The 19,549-nt window shown below is 32.3% G+C and overlaps 1 protein-coding gene across 6 annotated transcripts; it reads right to left on the reverse strand.

Moving 5' to 3' along the window:
- Nucleotides 1-3,766: 3,766 nt before the first annotated feature.
- LOC134691258 (neuromedin-U receptor 2-like) lies at nucleotides 3,767-19,286 on the reverse strand. Of its 6 annotated transcripts, none has more exons than XM_063551666.1 (2): nucleotides 19,263-19,286; nucleotides 3,767-5,614 (listed from the first exon to the last, which is right to left on the reverse strand). In XM_063551666.1, exon 2 carries the CDS (start codon nucleotides 5,604-5,606, stop codon nucleotides 4,551-4,553), a length of 1,056 nt encoding a protein of 351 aa, XP_063407736.1. In that variant the 5' UTR covers nucleotides 5,607-5,614; nucleotides 19,263-19,286; the 3' UTR covers nucleotides 3,767-4,550. The 6 variants fall into 6 exon arrangements, with proteins under 6 accessions (XP_063407736.1, XP_063407733.1, XP_063407731.1 ...); XM_063551663.1 differs by lacking the exon at nucleotides 19,263-19,286 and adding an exon at nucleotides 15,048-15,179; XM_063551661.1 differs by lacking the exon at nucleotides 19,263-19,286 and adding an exon at nucleotides 11,985-12,097.
- Between the last annotated feature and the right edge of the window lie 263 nt (nucleotides 19,287-19,549).

Below are 19,549 nucleotides of genomic sequence, written 5' to 3' on the forward strand. Positions count from 1 at the left end.
CACGTTTAATGTAAGAAAGAAACACAAATAATAATCATAAAGACAAAGCATATTAGCAAAAATGAGCTACGGCGACAGTGTTTACAGGACAACTACAGCTTGCTATAGAAATAATGTCAAGGTTTCTTGCCTGCAATAGTTTTGGCAGCATTTATACATTCTAGTACTCGAAATTTGCCGACATCCTTAAAAAATATTAAATGGGTTAAACCATTCTTATCGATTTAAAATTTGGCTTTATTATTCATACAACTGAATTTTGTATCGAATGACATTCTTTACAAGTTTTCATTCTAAAAGAGACTTCATACATTTGTAGCCTACTTTCAATTTTGTCCTCGTTATAGTTGCTTACAAATGATACCCCTGATATAAGTGTTCAGTAGACAAACAGTTGCTGAGCAATTGATTCACAAAATACATCACAAGGTATAGCATGATCATAATACGATATAAAATTTCACGAAGATTTGAATCGAAGTTCATATTAAGCAAACTCAGATAAAACTTCATTCGTTGACAATAATATGCAAGAATAATGATGTAACAGGAAGTCAATAAGCAGTAATGCTTACTTGATACCAAATTTTAAGGACTCCAATTAACTTTATAGTTCTTTATAAAAACGCGACGAATATTTCATAGGACGGTCAGACTAACTGACATACACCAAACAGAATACTGTGCGCGTTGGTGTATACAAATACATTCTATATGAACACTTCACCAATAATCTAAAACCTGTCAACAACCGTATATATAACAGTAAGGTAAGTGTTTTACAAAACCAGCTGATCTGCATAAACAGTAGACCTAATTCTTCTGTCCCTACAATGCATATATTTCTTATTTACATTTGCTTTTTATGATTTTGCTATATAAAAAAAAAAGTAAATAGCAAAACCAATAAAAAGAAAATGTAAATTAGGAAATATATACATTATAAGGACAGAAGTATTCTATCTACATTCCACCATACTTCATACACTATTTAACAACCAGACGATCGAGGAATTGCATTACATGTCTAACGAAATCTATATTGTTATGACCTGGTGAATATCGTGCATGAGGACTTCTTACAATGTCACTGGAATGCAAGTTAAATTCGATACTGTAAATCAGTCCGTCTTTTAATGAGGTCAATGTGTACTGATCTTTTTTTGCCTTTCATTTTCAATTTTTGGCTTTGAGTTTTAGTTTGGTATTAGTGTAAAATATTTCTTTCATTTTGAACATGCATTTTTGATTTGTTTCAAATAGAATTATGTTTATCTGATATTAACATTTGAATCTCACTGAAATCAATTGACTGCTCAAATATCTGCCATCAGAATAATAATTTACTGATATATCAAACATAATTATAAATATAGAAAAAATATGAATATTTTAGTATGGATCATGATAACCAATAATTGGCTTAATTATATACATAGAACCAAACAAATTTTTATAGAAATTGTTTCTATTTCCCTCAGTTTCAAGTTTTCCTTCCCGAGATTTTTCTAATATTTGAATATAATTATTTAAAGAATTTTTAAAAAAGTAACAGCATGTAAACATGTGAATAACTAGGGCATGAACAGTTTCAGGTAAATTACTGCCTCGTGGAAGGTAAAGATGTGATTCTTTGCAAACAAACGTACTTTTAGTATTTCAAATAATTTGTTGAAAAGAGGAAAAAGATATCAACGAAACAGTCAAAATTCCTGAGTCGAAGACCTAAATGTTTAAAAAGCAGCAAAAATTACGAAAGAGAAACAACAGGCTATAAAACAATTACAGTTACAACTAAAGGTTGAGTAGCACGAGCTTAACAAAATCCGGGATGATTTCAATTGGTACGGTAGAGAGAGCACATCCAGCTCTATAGGTCTCGGTATAAATAAAGTATGTTTTACACAATTTTGAAGGATGAATTGTCGAATTATATATTTTCGATGATATTCCAAAAGGGTATAATTTCTCGTATTCAAAGACTCAAATACTTCCTTAACAGGTACTCGGTTGTTTGAAAGCAGTCCCATTGATTTCTAAATAATTCAATGCAATCTTGCATGGTTCGGCTTAGATTAGATATTCAGTCCAAATCTATTCTCAGCGGGGTGTTCAAATGGGTGCTAATTTTGAAAAGTTTTTATGAATGGTCTGTCCATGTGGTGATACTTGTGCTGGTGCACTGCTTGTTCCCGACGTTATTTTTTATTAGCTCGGTCGTGTCTTGGTTTGTAACATAGCTGTTCTTAATTTCCCCAATAATAAATCTAAAAAGTATTAACAAACAAGTACTCCATCAGACAAAGTTGACTTAGCTTGAAATGATAAATTATTTGGGTTACATTCAATCGTATGAAACAGGGTATCTATACATTCTTAACTTTCATATTTAGGGTTTGAACGTTCCTGAAGAAGCTAAATCCAGAGAATCACTTTGAACACATAAAAAATAGTTTGTTTACCATTGGACCACGATTGCTTACGTACAGATGATGTTAACTTATATGCCATGTTATTTCTTTCTAACATAGTTGTCCCACTTGCAATCATTCTGTCTATAACATCACAACTATAAAATTGTAATTATAAATCCATATTACAAATATTCGTTTTAGTTTAATTTTATTTGTTCATAAATCACACCATTAGTCTTCTCATTAATTTGATCATCTTTTTATATTATCCATGAGTTGTCTGCATGTGTGATTTGTGTATAGATGTTCCGGACCATATGAGTATCTGGACCATACGCGTATGGTCATGACCATATGGGTATATACTCATATGGTCCGACCATACGCGTATGGTCGGACCGTACGCGTATGGTCGGGGTAATCAACACGTATACTTTTAAACTCTTCATTAGGTGTGACCCTTCTGATTGTTACGTCACTAAAATGTAATTTTATGTATATTAAAAAAAAAAATTATTTAAAAAAAACAGTTTCGCACAGTTAATATTTCTCACTATTTGTAAGTACAATTATAAAAAGATGCCAAAATTAAATGAACATATTGTACAAGGAATTTAATTCTTTAAAGTAGGTGACATCACCGGCAAGGATCATGATATTTTTTAAAGATCATGATATTTTTTAAGACATTTTAAAAGTAAAATATTAAAAGTGTATGTTTCTTTATTTTTTCTATTCTTTTTTTCTATACTTCTATTTAACCTTAATTATAAGACGGTAAAATAGCATTTAAGAGTTATGAAATAGCCACTGTCTTTATCATGTTTATCTAATTTGATCTGTGAAATTCATTTTACGATATTGAAGATCTAGAGTTTCTCAAAAACACCGTAGACACATCGGAATTGTCCGAGTCGATATCACTGCACGCAGCCAAAACAAGCAATCTCAGAAAAACTACATGTATGGTACCGTGTGAATTTCATTTTAAGTATACAAAAGCATACACGAATACAATTAGCGATGAAAACTAAGATCAACTGACTGTGGCATCAATATTTAATGTTTATGTAGCTTTTGACATGTAAAATTAATACATTGTTTTGTAAACACATTTGTTTTTAAGATAAAGTTTATTGTATTATTTCTATTGTATATTTGAAAAAATACCAATATGGTCCAAATACTCATATGGTCCGGTCCGTTAATAACCAAACGAGTATAATACTCATGTGGTCCGACCATACGCGTACGGTCGGACCATACGCGTATGGTCGGACCATATGAGTATACGCATATGGTCATGACCATACGCGTATGGTCCAAATACTCATATGGTCCGGAACATAGACATTAGTATATATCCATGTTCTTCTCCAATCCTGCAGTAAATCAGTTCGGCTGGTCGGGATGTATTTATGTTACAGTGAATTTGAATAATCAGTGATTATGTAGAATCCCTGATTATGTAGAATCACTGGCTAGTTTAGGGATTATATATAATCACTAAAATGTTCAGGGATTTGTATAATCACAAGAAAAAACGTCAGGGATTATACATAATAACTGAAATGAAGGAATAGTTTTATTTATAAAGAAAATTAATAAATACTCACTGTAACATATATATAAATACCCAGTCACGTCCGATCAGAAAAAAGATTTTCAATTCATTTGTTCGAGGAAGAAAGTGTCTCGCTCTAGGTAAGTTTAATTGGTCTGAAGTAGGCCTGTTGTAAGGAAAATGCATTTTAAAGTAGCAGTCGAAATCCCGGCCTTCCTACTGTTCGACATATTAACAACGTAGCAGAACCTATCTATTTGATTTATTAATTGATTCTCGTTCTCAGAATGCATGACAAACAACTAATGAGAGTGCCATGTTCATTGAAATATCTTGCACTTGAACCTCCGAAATGTCACGCTAGCTATTTAAGTTTTAAAAGTTTACATTTTATCTCATTTTAATTTTCCGATGTATACCCCATTTGATTATTTTGAAATACTACATTTGGGTGAAATGGAAATATGAACACCAGATCGAATATTAATATAAAACAATGTATTACAAAGATTTTTAAAACGTTGAAACATGATGAAAATATTTACAAATAATATATATATAAAATGCTCAATTTATTTTTCACAAACTCGATAAATATTCTTTACCGCGAATCTGAACTTCCGGTCACGGATCCCGTATATAAACGGGTTTATGACACTATTGAAAAAGTATGACCATACAAATGTATAATACCACCTTGAACCGAATAAACTCATTGAGCAGTCAAAGTTGGGAATAAGGAAAATCAGAAGCGCAAGCAGATGGTGAGGCAGCGCACTGCCAACATACGCAAAAGTCACTGCACATAAAGTATATGTTGCATTCCGTGCACTATTTCCATTTGTATTCACTGAATCTTTTCTTCCATTTAAGTGGGTCTGACACGCGATCTGCTCACCCCGAAACTTGTACTGTTTGTGAATATTTATTCCAATATAAATATAAATAACAATCAATGTACCGGAAACTAAGAAATAAAACAATATTAAACAAGCATTGTAAATTGCTTGTAAATTAATATTTGAGTCTTTAAAACTATCATCAGTGAAGCACCGTTTCCCTTCAAATCCCGGAACACCAGTTTCAACTGTACTTAGTCCCCACAGTATCGGAGCAGGCCATGATAAAATGGCGGCAACTACTAAACTCCCAATACAAAGTTTTATTACTGCACTTTCGGATAACTTCTTTTTAAACGGAAATCTGATTTTTCGGAATCTTTCTATTGCTATCGATACCAGTGATAAAGTACTTGCAATCGCCATATAATATAATATTGTCCGAAAAACTTTACAAAATATATTAGATGGATACATAAGCGGGTGAAAGAGATAAACTACCACCAGAGGCGCTACAACTGTACAGTTGATCACATCCAACATTGCTAGAAATAGCACATATATCCTATAGTTTGATTGCTTATATTGGCGGGAATATACATATAACACATGCGTGTTTCCAATCAACCCAACTACCGAAAAGCATAGCAACATGATTATTCCACCGATGTTACGTTTAACATGCAATTCATTGAGAAGTTCCAATGTGACATTTCTGCCCTGTAATTCCGCTGGAATCCATGTATGACACGTACTGTTCTCCATAACATCAGTTACTGACTCCACCATTTACATATCTGAAAAGAAAACAGAAACTTGTTATGAAAATTTGACATGCACTATGAATTCAGTAGTTATGAACTTATCGCCATATGTTTAAAAGATCGCTGTATTCTTCATATCTCTTTATTTCCGTATAATTATCTAAATATATTTCCTTACTTCAGAATTCGTCAATCAGCCTCATAACCATTTTTAAATATGAATATGAAAATCATGTGCAAGTCAATTGAATTCTATACAACTGAATCATCAGGAAAAAATATAAATAACTTCCCTGTATTAACGAACTTTAAAAACAAATGACAAAACATACAATGAACAATTATAGCTTATTATGTAGTTAAATCAAATTTCAAATATTTACACTTGTCCCATACAATCCGACCTCGTTCAATTGTATTTTCTTTTTTAAACCTACGATTTGAACATTTCAGTTAAAGGTACATGTACATGTACCACTGTACACGATATCACTTCGTTTTGTATACATGTACTTGTTGGCTTAGAGTCGGAATGATGCGTCGCAAAGGGAGACAAATCTTCCTGTTGTCTGTTACCTTGTAAAGGTAGAGTGTTTGTAACCCAGCTCAGGTCTAGTACAAAGCAGGATGTATTTATATCTTATCATTAATTAACATGTTATCGCCTTGAATACATATGCCGATTGACGTTCGGAAGTCATTAATAAATCATGACATGATGAAAAATCCTCAAAATGTACCATTTTATAACGTATTACGTACATAACCATACCAATTCTGATTAAATATCTTCTTGGCACATTCAATGCATCAACTGTCAAATAACGCAGTGTAGCAACAATGTAACTTTTTTAATATGAACAACCATTTTTGCCAAAACTGATGTTATTCATTTCTGAATACTGTTCTCTTTGCCTGAATAAAGGGGCGCAAGATAAAATTAACACCACTATGGATACAAATTAGATACAACGAAAAAAGGCACACAAAACCAAAAGATAATACGCGTACAGGAAGAAGTGCAAAAGCTACAAGAGGGACAGTCAAACTCTTAGATCGAAAATAAACTGGCAATGTCATGGGTGTTGGCTAAAAAAACAAACAGACAAATAATAGTAAACAAGACACAACAAAGAAAATTTCAGACTAAGCTACACAAACACTAACCAAAAAAAGCGGCGATTTCAGTTGACTCGGTTAAGGTGAGTCGTATTGAAATATTCCTACACAGTTGCCTTAGATATTCTGAGACAAACTAAAAATAGGGGTGATATCAAGTGACTATTAAGATGAGTTGTATTGAGACTTTGAAACACAGTTGCGTCAGATATTCTGAGACAAACCAAAACAACATTAGCGCATCCTCCTTCGTCAATGCACTTAATTCAACGTGTTAGATAAATTATAACAGGATTGACATGAATCAAGCAATTTGTTACAAACTCTCAGGATAATTATAAAGTTCATTGCGTTAAAGCATGACTACTTTATACTTAAAACATTGATGATAAAAATCAAGGCAAGTGGATACTGTTCTTTCATTTTTTTTTATCTACAAACAGAGGAATTGAGTGTATGATTTTTTACTTTCCTAATTATATTTGATTTTTATTTTTTTGACTAATTCATATTCTTAACATTGATGATAAAAATCTTGGCAAGTGGATATATACTGTTCTATCAAAAATTGTATCTAATTTCTCGCTACATTGAAGACCTGTTGGTGACCTTCTGCTGATGTTTTTTTCTATGGTCGGGTTGTTGTCTCTTTGACACATTCCCCATTTCCATTCTCAATTTTATCTAAGCATGGATGAAAATCGTGACAAGAGCATTGATACTGTTCTATCAAAAAGTACACATGCACAAAGAATTTGATTTTACAGAAGTATTCATTGTATGCTTTCTTACACCTACATACATGTATTAAGATTTTTTAATAGATTCGATTCTCTCTATTTCTATCTTGTTTTATTTGTGAACACCCCGATGTAAATTCTTTGTGTTTCGATAACATTCTTGTACTAATCAAAATCAGTGTACTTGTTGAACGATGCATTAAGGATAGTATTTCTACGACAGGGACATTGAACTAGATAGGGTGTGGGAATACAACTTTTAGTTGGTGTTGATGGTGTTAAATGTACATGTATATATTTCTAGTTAGTATGTCGTCAATTTTATGAATATGATCGATGAAAAATCATAAGACATTTTTTTGTGCTAACGTTCAGTGGCAAATATTTCAGTCATATTCAATAAAAAAAATACAGCAAAAACATGTATTTAGGTTCGGCGAAGTGTGTTCACATGAATGAAGATATTGGAGTTAGAAATGTCACTGAAAATGGTATACTAGGTACAGGGGAGCAGAAACTGCTCATCAGGAACCTTCATTTATTCTTTTCATGGTCCTTTTACGTGTTAGAATTAATACACTTTTTTCAATTTTGGGCATCAGTTTGATAGCTCCATTTAGACTGGACAACATGGAGCTACATGCATATATTTTTGCATTCTGCACGAGAAGGCTACTTAAATACTTGTACTGTTACTGGATATGATAAGTCTATATGACCAAATATGTTATGAAAATCAAAGCTTTATTAAAAATATTTACGTATGATGGATAAACATAAGCAAAAAATCAAAAAAAATCTGCTTTTGTAATTACGCATATTTGACATGCATTAATTACTTCTCTATTTTTGTACATGTATAGGCATTAACATTCTTTACCAGAATTGCTAGTTGATTGTTAGCTTTTTAAAGTATAAGTTTATATTATTCATCTTGTAGATTATATAAGTACGGTTGGCACTGTTAATATGAAAAAAGAAGATGTGGTATGATTGCCAATGAGACAACTGTCCACAAGAGACTAAAATGACAGACATTAACAACTATAGGTCATCGTTGGCCTTCAACAATGAGAAAAGCCCATACTAAAGCTATTTCATTATGTTTTACAATTATCTTATTCTTGAAGGTCACCTTGAAGTTTTTTTTTTATACTAGTCCAGACATTTTGAGAGTTAAATTCGTTCCAGCCGTCACAATGTGACTCCTCCCTTAACAATACCCCTATGGTACCATCAGGCTTAAAGTGACATACTCAAACGAAACGGACAATGTATGTTCTAAACTTGTGGTAAGCTAGCCTTAAGTATCTGTATTATCCCCTTATGGTTGATAAATTCCTGATAATTCTAATCATTTGTCTTTGAGTTAATGTCATTTCGCAGATTGGAAATGAATCTGTCAAGTGATTTACCTAAACCTTAAGAGAGAATATAATTATTTGTATTGCGTAGTTCCAAATTGTTCCATGTTAGAACTGTGTAAAATGTTATAGATTGAACTGTTCTCGGAGAGAACTAACTGTCTAAAGTACAGCTGTCAAATACAGTTCTAGGAGAAAACTATCAGAAACTATTCTAGGGTATATATAGAACTGTCAAAAATAGTTCTAGGATAGTCAGAATCTGTTGTAGGATAGAACTATCTAAATATGCTCTGTAGGGTATATCTTTTAAAAAGTGTTCTAGCATAGAACTGTCACCTTTTGTAAAATAATGTGCTAACGGTGTCAGCCAGGAAATCTATTCTAATATAGAGAAGGTAACTATAACTAACCCTTAATGTCAGTTTTCTTTGATGTATTATTCAATATTTGATTAAAAAAAAAAAAAAAAATTGTCTATACTACACATTGAAAATCAAACACTAAGATGAAACAAAACAATCACCAACAGGTCAATTTTACGTGTTCTTGAAAATTTACATTAGCATAGTGTTATATAAACAATGTACGACATATCCACTTACAATGTACTAGGACTTGAGAATCTAATAAAAGCGCTCCTGCGCAAGACTGTTTTATTCATATCCGAAGACTCGTTTTTTGTAGAACTTAGTATATTGACTTTATTTCAAACGGACAGAATCTTTCTTTCTGTTTCAAATGTGTTGTACAAAAAAAATACCATATAGAATGTGCATATTAAAACAGGACAGCACATTACAAATAACACGACCAAAGAAAAGACTGGTACAGGACAACAAGCAAAGCTCAGTTATGAAATTACTTCAGAAATAATCTTAATAGAATACATGTATATTAAATTAAAGACACCAAATAAAGGAAAAAGAAACAACACATTTTAGTATTGCTTAAAACTATAAATAAGCAAATTTATTTAGTCACATACATGTACAAAGAAAAGTACTAAAATGTTCAAAAGGGTATTTATAAATAACTATTGAATAAAAGTTCACATAATTAAATAATAGAACTTGAGATGTGCCTTTCTTTACAACAATAGGTTAAACATTCAATTAACAGAACGCAAAATATATAACTAGGTCGAATGTCTAACGTTCTTCAATTTCGAAGAAAACGTTACAATTTTCTTCGAAATAATTTAGTTTTTCTTACCTGAAGTATTAAATTTCATTATATCCATTATTAATTATTATAACACTATGCACGGTTCGATAATTCATAAACTGTCAATTTTATTTATCAATAATAATATATCTTTTATAAAATCAACTTAGCATTATAGTAAAGTTTGTTTGTATTGGACGTTCGTCAGTATACTGTCAAAATAGTAAAAAACGTCTCTATGGTACAGTTTGTAATTACTGTCCGATTGTATTGACAATCAAATAAATTATGAATTGGACAATTAGATCCGTGTTTAAAATAAGCCAAGAGTCAGATTTCTTTAACCTAATTCTCTTTGAAGGCTAGAATCGATAGTTAAAATTGTTTATTAATCATATGTATAATATCTATATATGATATATAAACTTTCGTATACTGTGCGAGATGTTGAAGATAAAATATTCAAACGAAAAGTAAATTTGAAACACAACGTGGACGTGTTGCATCTGTTCTTTGATGCCTATAATCGGTAGTTCAAATTGATTCTAAATTAAATCTATATATGATATATAAACTCTCGTATACTGTGCGAGCTGTTGTACATAAAACATTCAAACGAGAAGTAAATTTGAAACACAACGTGAACGAGCTGCATCTGTTGCCATGCACGTGGTTAGCAGATACTTTAATCAGTACTAATTCACGATGATTATTTGTCCACAAAATAATATAAATATGCTCAGCTGTGGATTAATGATCAATCTATTCAATATAACTTCTATAATTCTATCAATTCAAAACCACATTCAGTGTTTGATACAAACAATTATCTAATATAGCATATTCAAAGAATTTATTTCCAAATGTAAATTCGCAAACTGAATTATACTTTTGATGTTAAAATCGTATGTTTGCTTATAATTATTAGCTTTCCTTGCCGTAACTATTAGTCAGTTAACCAGATTCGGCCTAACAGAGTCAGTTTTCTAGCAGACACATACAAATAAAACAGCAATACCAATAGGGACAATATATAATAAGCTCTTTACAAAAAGCAGGAGATACATGTATATAAAAAAGATATGTTCAAATACACAGGACATAATTGATTAATAAACATTTTGCCATTGACGACGAAAAACTTTTACGAACACATAGTTTGTAAACTAATACTCTTCTAAGATAAAGATAAAAACAGATTCAAAAATAAAACAATAAGACCGTACTTTTGACTCATGTTTTCACAGATTGAACAAGATTGCATTGTCAGTTTTTGAACATCAACACAATGTTACACGCGATGTCGTTTAGAGTACATACCCACTCGTTATTTGACATTGACGAAAACACCACCAAACAGGAAAATTAAGTGCATATAAAAAAGAAGATGTGGTACGATTGCCCATGAGACAACTCTCCACAAGAGACCAAAATGACCTGCAGAAAATACATGTAGCTTACAATTTATTCGTAATTACAGACCCAGGGAGTAAATTCTCTCTTCTTTCGATTGATTTTTAATTATTGGAACACCTCATCTTTTCAAAATGGATGGATCAGCACCCGATCCTGACTGAATGAACGACCAATTCTCATTGACGGATCATGTTGGCGTTCCAGGGGTTCGTTTTCTCCTATGTGTGTTCATCATGTGAACGTCTCATGGTGTTCCATGGGCTGGAACCCTCTTGTAAAATAGCTGGACCCGCGCTCGATCCTGATAAAATCTAAAACCAATTATCATTATCAATTAATTCAATTCTACAGAAGCTGAGAAAACTACGAAAGTTATGGATGGAGGTACACGAACCAGGAGCTGATCCAGCCATTTATCAAAGGGAGGTTCCCAACCAAGGAGAAAGGGGTTATTTCAACCATATGGCCCCTTCAAATGCATTGATCTTCCAAAAAAGAAGACTCCCAACTTGGATCCGCCCCCGTGTACAGAAGTACGGATAAGCTCAATAAATACAGTATGACAGAATATAGTGAAAGTAAAACACACACACTGACCTGTAATTCAGAAGGTAGTATATCTAATAAGATGTAAACACTCTACTGGGGTAAACGACAACTGATTATAGGTAGATAATCACAAGTCAAAGTTAACCATGCATTACTAGGTAATATATGTTCTGTATACAGGAAGTAATATATATCTTAATAGCTAAATAAGACATCATGTTTTAATAAAGAGATACGTGACTTACAATCATTCCAAGCTTTCAAAGCTAGCAAAACAAGGTCTGTTTTGTAGAGTAAACAGACGGAGACGATATGTCGACGAGTTTATCATGAAAATGCTCATAAATTTTCAAAAAAAGTACAATTTCACATCAGATGCAAGGAGAAAATCAGAATCAAATTAATTGAAATACCACACAGGTTTTATTTCAAATATAAAGTACTGCTGGTAAAAAGCTCTGGGGTAAAAAGAACAATTGAGAAACACACCATTTAGATTAACTAGGTTTATAGATAGAAATATGCACTCAAAAACATTATTTTTAAGTCGAACACTTAGAGTTGTACCAAATATTTACAGATCCGAAGCTCCATCTTTAAAATAAATTAAAAATTATTTAAAAATTGCCAAATTCATTCATATAAAGATTATTTTTTTAGATAACTTTTTTAAGTTAAGTATTTTTGTTAGTTTATGAATGACCCTGGGTTTTTTTAATTTTTTTAGGGATTTGTCATTATATGTTGTATTGTGCCAACAATACAGTTATCCACCAGACCGAGTGATCGATTGACGGTAGTACAAACAACTATAACGACAGTACAGCTTTCCAAACGGTAAAGTGACCATTAAATTAAATGCTCTTGATTTCAACAAGCTTACAGAGAATGTGGCTGACTTCTGCATGTTCTTGACTGCTCAACCCTCCCCTCAATAGGGACAGCGGTGTACAATTATAGCAAAACAGCAGAACAACCTGTGTAACTCAGGTTAAAAGGCATCAGATCGAGATAGAGAAAACGGAACTCACTAAAAGACATAAAATACCAATCTAAGAGAACTCGCGGTTACTGAAACAAAGCTGATTGTAGTCATTTTAAAATTTTCAACTAAGAAATAACCAAAGACCATATCATCAATAAATAAAATATCATCAGTACAGAGCTCTTTATAAAACATCACAATTGGATAATTTATCAGTAGAATTCAGATTACGTACATAGAAATATAAACCTCCACTACAGACATCAATTAAATGAATGACAAACAAATATTTTAAGCAGAAATAGTACAAGTACATGTATGATGTACAAATAGTACACATACATGTATGATGTACAAATAGTACAAATACATGTATGATCTACAAATAGTACAAATATATGTATGATGTATTTTAAGAAAGGAAAAGAGGAGATAAAAATCGTAATCATTAGCATAAAATAGATGCCTTCTTAACGTATAATTAAGTTATCTGCATGAAAAAATAAAAGATCTACGTAAAGTGGAAAGTAATTTGCATCATGATGTATTGGTTTACTTCTTATTTTCTTTTAATTACATTACATTTCTACAATGCTTGTTATCTTAACAAACATAAAAACAAAAACAGTGTTCACTCACGAGGAATGTATCACAAATAAAACATGTTTGTTTACTAAATGTATCTTTTCTAGAAAGATCAATATAAGCATTTTCTTTATTAAAACACTAGCATGTGCTAAGAAGCTACTTGAATAAAGCCAACATCAAGGCGTTAAAACTTCCAATAGCACTGCATACATGAAAGGAGTTCGTAACCACGTAAATTGTAAAAAAGACTACAAAGTTAACATAACAGATTTATCCTGCAAGTATTTTGCATAGTGTCATAAATGAAGTACGCCATTGTAACTTCTTCTGTTTCCGGTTTGCGATATTATGACTGAATTATCAATTCTTGTGTACTTAAGCCCAGGGGCTAGTATTTCATACATATTCAGAACAGCAATTAATTGAAACTAAATGCAAAAAAAAAACAAGTTTTCCAATGCATAACGTTTTGACAATTATTACAAAATTATGATATGCCAGAAAAGTTTGTCGAACGGGATAAAAGACTGTAAAGAAAGGCAGAAATATAAGGAATTGTGGACAGAGGTCAGAATCTTCTTCCAAGTTTTCTTTAGAGTGTGGGAAAGTGGACCACTCTATCTTTGCGATTAATAATACATCACGTACAGTCGAAATGTGTCGCTCTTTTTTGCAAAGCTCACATGAGAATATTTTTATAATCGGATATCCTTTGAAGTACTTCCGATATATTTTTCTCTCTCATTTGAATAGACATTTCGATGCCCTTACATTGTAGTACAAATCAATTATTAACAAAAACGTGCTTTAAAATTATCTGGATCATATGCACATTTACATGTCACGCATTTATAAACTGCCAGTTCTGTTCTAAAAAAACTTGAAATGATTCAAACGCACAAACAGTATATCTAGTAAACCTGATGGGATAATCTACGTAAGCTGGTTCTCGGCTGACTACTACACTTTGTTCGTAGAGAGCAGCGTAATACAAGCGGATTCCAGTTTAATAATATGTGATGCATAGTTCCATAATACATTAAATAATTACCAAAAGACAACCTTATAATATTTGATAGAACTTGGGAAAAAATGACCCCAACTTATAGTACATGTATTCTATTTAAAGCATTTTAACTAGACTCGCACTTAAAATTGACCAGGTAATTAGTAAGTCCAGTGTACATATAATGCATCATGTGAAACAAGTTCAAAGACAATTTATAGGTATATTTCCGGATTTACTAATTCTAAATTCTAATTGTCGGAATTATTTTTCATGTATTTGACACTTTCTAGGATGAATTGTGCAGTTATGTCAACCTTTAAGACCAAACAAATGTTCATGATTCCTTTTTTTCGATGAAAACAACATTGATTTGTCAAGAAATTTCAAAGGCAAAAAAAATTAACCCATATAATTAGAAAAAGCAAATTTGAATAAATATAGGACAAGGTTTTAGTTACATTGTAACACATATGTCGTTCTGGTCATATTTTTTTTCACAAAAAGAACCCATTCCGTAATAAATTCTTACCTTATAATTAGAAATATTGTTTATAGCATAAATACTTCAAAATCCACAACGTAATTTCTAGGCAAAAAATATCATTCTGTAAAATTTTAACAAAGTTCCAAGAGTAAGTGTGGTTTCAAAATAGATCAATTAGTAGAGTGATGTAAGAAACACTGTCAGAACCAAATTACTGACAATGAGCTTTGAATGTTGGCAATTAATTCTTAACCGCTAAAAATGTTTCACTAACTGTTTCAAATATTGACTTTTAATTAAAAGTTAAGTTTGATGCTGGTTAAAACGTTTTACTGCACGTCATAATCCCACTCCTCCGCCATTACACGAATGCTTATTATTCTGTTACTCCTCGTTTAAAAATGCCATTGAAATTTGATTACCTGATTACAAATGATGATTTAAGGAGTTTATGGTACATGTTACGATAGCTGTTTGCCAAAATGTCAAGTCGGGCAACACTTCAAATGGAACAACCATAAATAAACTGTCGAGAAAAGGCAGAAAATACCAAGGGAACATTCAAAACTCGTCATGACAGAGAACGAATGACGACGGAAAGAAAGTCGACTAATTAAAACACTTGTAGAAAATTGAAAACTGAACAACTTGAACCCCATTAAAAACTGGGTGTGAAGACTTGTTCTCCGTTAAGTGGTTCATTTTTGTGAGATTCCTAATGTCAATCTGTTTGCAATGTGTTATTTTCGGTTTGTTTTTTTTTATCAGCGAGGGTGATCTTTTTGAAAATTAAAATTCTTGTGAGCAAATATTTATAACATTTAACATTATTTGCAAACTATAGCAAAAATAATTAACCCTTTACAAAGATGAATATATCCCTCTACAGATTTAAACTCGTTCAATTTTACCTTATGAATAATTGTTTACAACAATAATAATGGTCTTCAATCAGATAATAGTTTCCGAGATCTGAGCTTTAGAAAAATATAGACTGAAAGTCCTATACTTAAACATAAACAATTATTAAAATCTCGGGTGATTTATTTTTCTCGGAATATTTAATATTTATAAAGGTGTCAGATCATCATTTCACTCCCTCCAATTGAGTACGTATACATTAAAAACCCTACTCTGACACAAAATAGTGCTTGCTATGTTATTGTTTACTAAAAATGTAATAGTTACCAGCATTTGCAGAAATAAAACTTTTCGTGAAAGAAAAATATATACTGGTCTATGAGTTTGCATAAAAATTGAAGTATAATGCATTCCATGCTCTGCTGGTGGACTATTAGTCCCCGAGGGTATCACCAGCCCAGTAGCCAGTACTTCGGTACTGGCATGAAAATATGGATTTTTTGTGTTATTAAAATTTGCTGTTACCAAAATATTAGAAATTATTATAAATTAAGGAATGTATCTCCCTCATGCAAAGCTCTAATTCCTTTCACGAATTTGGCTATACTTTTTGGACCTTTTGGATTATAGCTCTTCATCTTTTATATAAACTTTGGATTTCAAATATTTTGGCTACGAGCATCACTGAAGAGACATGTATTGTCGAAATGCGCATCTGGTGCAACAAAATTGGTACCGTTGATTTTATTCCATATATAGTGATTTCAAGAAAAGCAGATCTTATTTTAAGTATAGAGATATAGGAAGATGTGGTGTGATTGCCAATGAGACAACTCTCCATCCAAATAACATTTTTTAAAAGTAAACCATTATAGGTCAATGTTCGGCCTTCAACACAGACCCTTGGCTCACACCGAAAAACAAGCTATAAGGGCCCAAAAATACTAGTGTAAAACCATTCAAACGGGAAAATCACCGATCTAATAGTTTACATGTACTTGTCTTCTCAAAGACAGTTCGCCTCATACATTAATTCACGTTTCAGTCAGGATTTTTGAACTTCTTCAGTGGTCGTCCCTATTTAACTATCATTAATGTTACTGTTCGAATTAAATGCTGATGTCAAATCCATTCAAAATTCGTTTTAATTTTTTCTCTTTGTATTACCGATTTTACAACTACTATGCGCAACATGACGGATGCCGCATGTTGAGCAGGATTTCATTACTATTACCAAACTCCAGCTCAGTTAAGTTTTCTATTTAGTATTTTGGGACATGTTCGTATCTCCGTCATTTTTTCTTGGGTTTGTTTCGGCATGGTGATTTCAGTTTTTATTCGACTTGTGAGTTTTGCTTTTAACCTTCCAAGTCCTTTTTATCTTGTCGTGTATATTCATATTTCATTAGAGTATGAATTATTTAAGAACGATACACTGTTACTATGCTGAACTTTCTTAGGTGTATCTTGATTTTGATTGTTGCCGGATTGCTTCTCATTGAAACATATCACATACATAATTATGTATCTCTTATTGTATTTTTAATAGTGTTTTCAAACTTGGTGTAACTGATCTCCAAAATTCCTCATTAAAAGTACAATAACTAACAATATCAGCTAATTAATCACAATCGGTATTAAAGTTCCAATTAGCTGGTTTGTTTTCATGCGGTCGATTTCTCGTTTTTATTTTATATCGAAACCCAATCTCCGGTGTTGTTTCATTAAATAGATTTTTCCTTTGTCATATATTATACATTTTTGCAAGCAGAGGCGGATATGAACATTAATGCTAAACCGCAGTTTGATAAAGCTATTATCAGGTATTCAATTTGAAACTTTTACTTTTGAATTAATATTTCAGTATTGACCAAGATTCCAGCTGTTATGTCACGATTAGATACCGCATGAATTACCAAACCAATTACCTTTTCATAATCCTTCACCTCAGAGAAGACGGACAGACAGAATTATAAAAAAATGAAAGGGTATTTTCATATTCAGAGCAAGGAGACTGAGGCTATGTATCATATACATGCTTACATAAATAAAATTTATGGATTCCATGTTTTTTTGGAAAAGGTTCAAAAACCAATTATTTCAGACGAGGTAAACAGAAAAATCTTCATGCATATTTGTCGGTACGCGTATATTCAATTCCAATTCATTTTTTTTTATTTTCTAAGCACATTATGCTTTTTAGTACAGAACAAATACAAATACATTTTTATTACATAACATGGCGTAGTTCAAATCAACATCAAGTATAGGAATGAAATCAACATTTTATATAATTTATCCATAATCAGAGTAATGCGGGGTTCACACATTGCCGATTATTGCTCCCGTTTGAGATCAGACAACAATACGACACGAAAAGTGAAAAATTCGGATTAGTATCCTCAATTATCTGGAATGTCCTATCATTGTCTGAACGCAGTCGTTTTAGTTCGTAACAGATTCCTACGGGTCGGGAAGGTTCCGAATAGTTCGGCAAAGCACCCCGACAGTTAGGTGCGTCCCGTAACATTCGGGGCAACTCAGCCGATTTTGTCTAGTCGGATTACAATCTTGGCTATTTCGTGACAGATTCTGCTGTGTCGGATCGAATTCCGAACAATGTCTTATGTATTCTGGACGGTGTCTTGTAGAACGGGAATGATCTGAAGTAATTTCTCATAGCTGTTTTTCTGCCGTTTGAGTCCAGATAGCATCCAGATCTTGTCGATTGCGAACCGTTTTTTGCCGAAACCGTTCCGAAACAGTCCCGTTATTAATACGAAATTCGTCAATGATACCCACGTCAGAGTCCCGACAATTACAGAATACAATACGACTGAGACCAGACAAAGCCGTTAGCAATGCGATAGAGCGGACCGTGATAGGATTACGTTCCGACAGTACCTGATCATCCCGAATATGCCGACATTTTACGAACGGATAACTTCCGTCAACGTCGGTTCTCTGTCTGGTCACTGTCTGATCTCTGTCGGATTACATTCGGTAGAGTCGGGACGCAGTCGTGACAGACACAGTCGAATTTTATCTGGCGAAAATTACAAATCGGATTAGAAGCTGATTGAGAACGGTATTATCGGGACTAATTCACTTAGAAACGGTTGAATATCGACGCTTCCTGGACACTTTCTGATTGTTGTCGTGATCAGATTATTGTTTTTACCAATTTTAATTTAAGTTTGAATTTCCATCCACGATTCACAGGATCTTGATCAGACTTTTAATAAATTTTAATCGGGAATGGTCCTTCTCAGGGACGGTAGTAAAAATCGTGGATGTGTGACCCCAGCTTAAGAAAAGTAAACACTAACCAAAACTAATAAAACTTTCTGCCAACCCCTTTTTTTCTGAATTACTTATTGATAAAGAAACACTTCTTACCTGAAAACCTGACCATGTCCTCATATTCTTTCTGAATCTAACATTGATATAGATAGAACCGGGCTGAAGTACGTCCATTATTCATAGTTCATTATTCATTATTGAATAATGAATAATGAACTATGAATAATGGACGTACTTCAGCGCGGTATAGATAGACTAAAAACCTGTGATAATCTAAAACAATTAAAAATATTAAAAGCTATATTAAACCCCAAATAAACTCATACTACAACAACCTGTTGATAAATAAGTTAACATCTATTGATGATAAAAGTAAATTAAAT

This window comes from Mytilus trossulus, chromosome 11 (assembly GCF_036588685.1).
Source record: "Mytilus trossulus isolate FHL-02 chromosome 11, PNRI_Mtr1.1.1.hap1, whole genome shotgun sequence".
In the NCBI taxonomy this organism is placed as follows: domain Eukaryota; kingdom Metazoa; phylum Mollusca; class Bivalvia; order Mytilida; family Mytilidae; genus Mytilus; species Mytilus trossulus.

Bases quoted from the DNA above. Each gene is read 5' to 3' on its own strand.
- LOC134691258 (XM_063551666.1), bottom strand. From the start codon at position 5,606: ATGGTGGAGTCAGTAACTGATGTTATGGAGAACAGTACGTGTCATACA.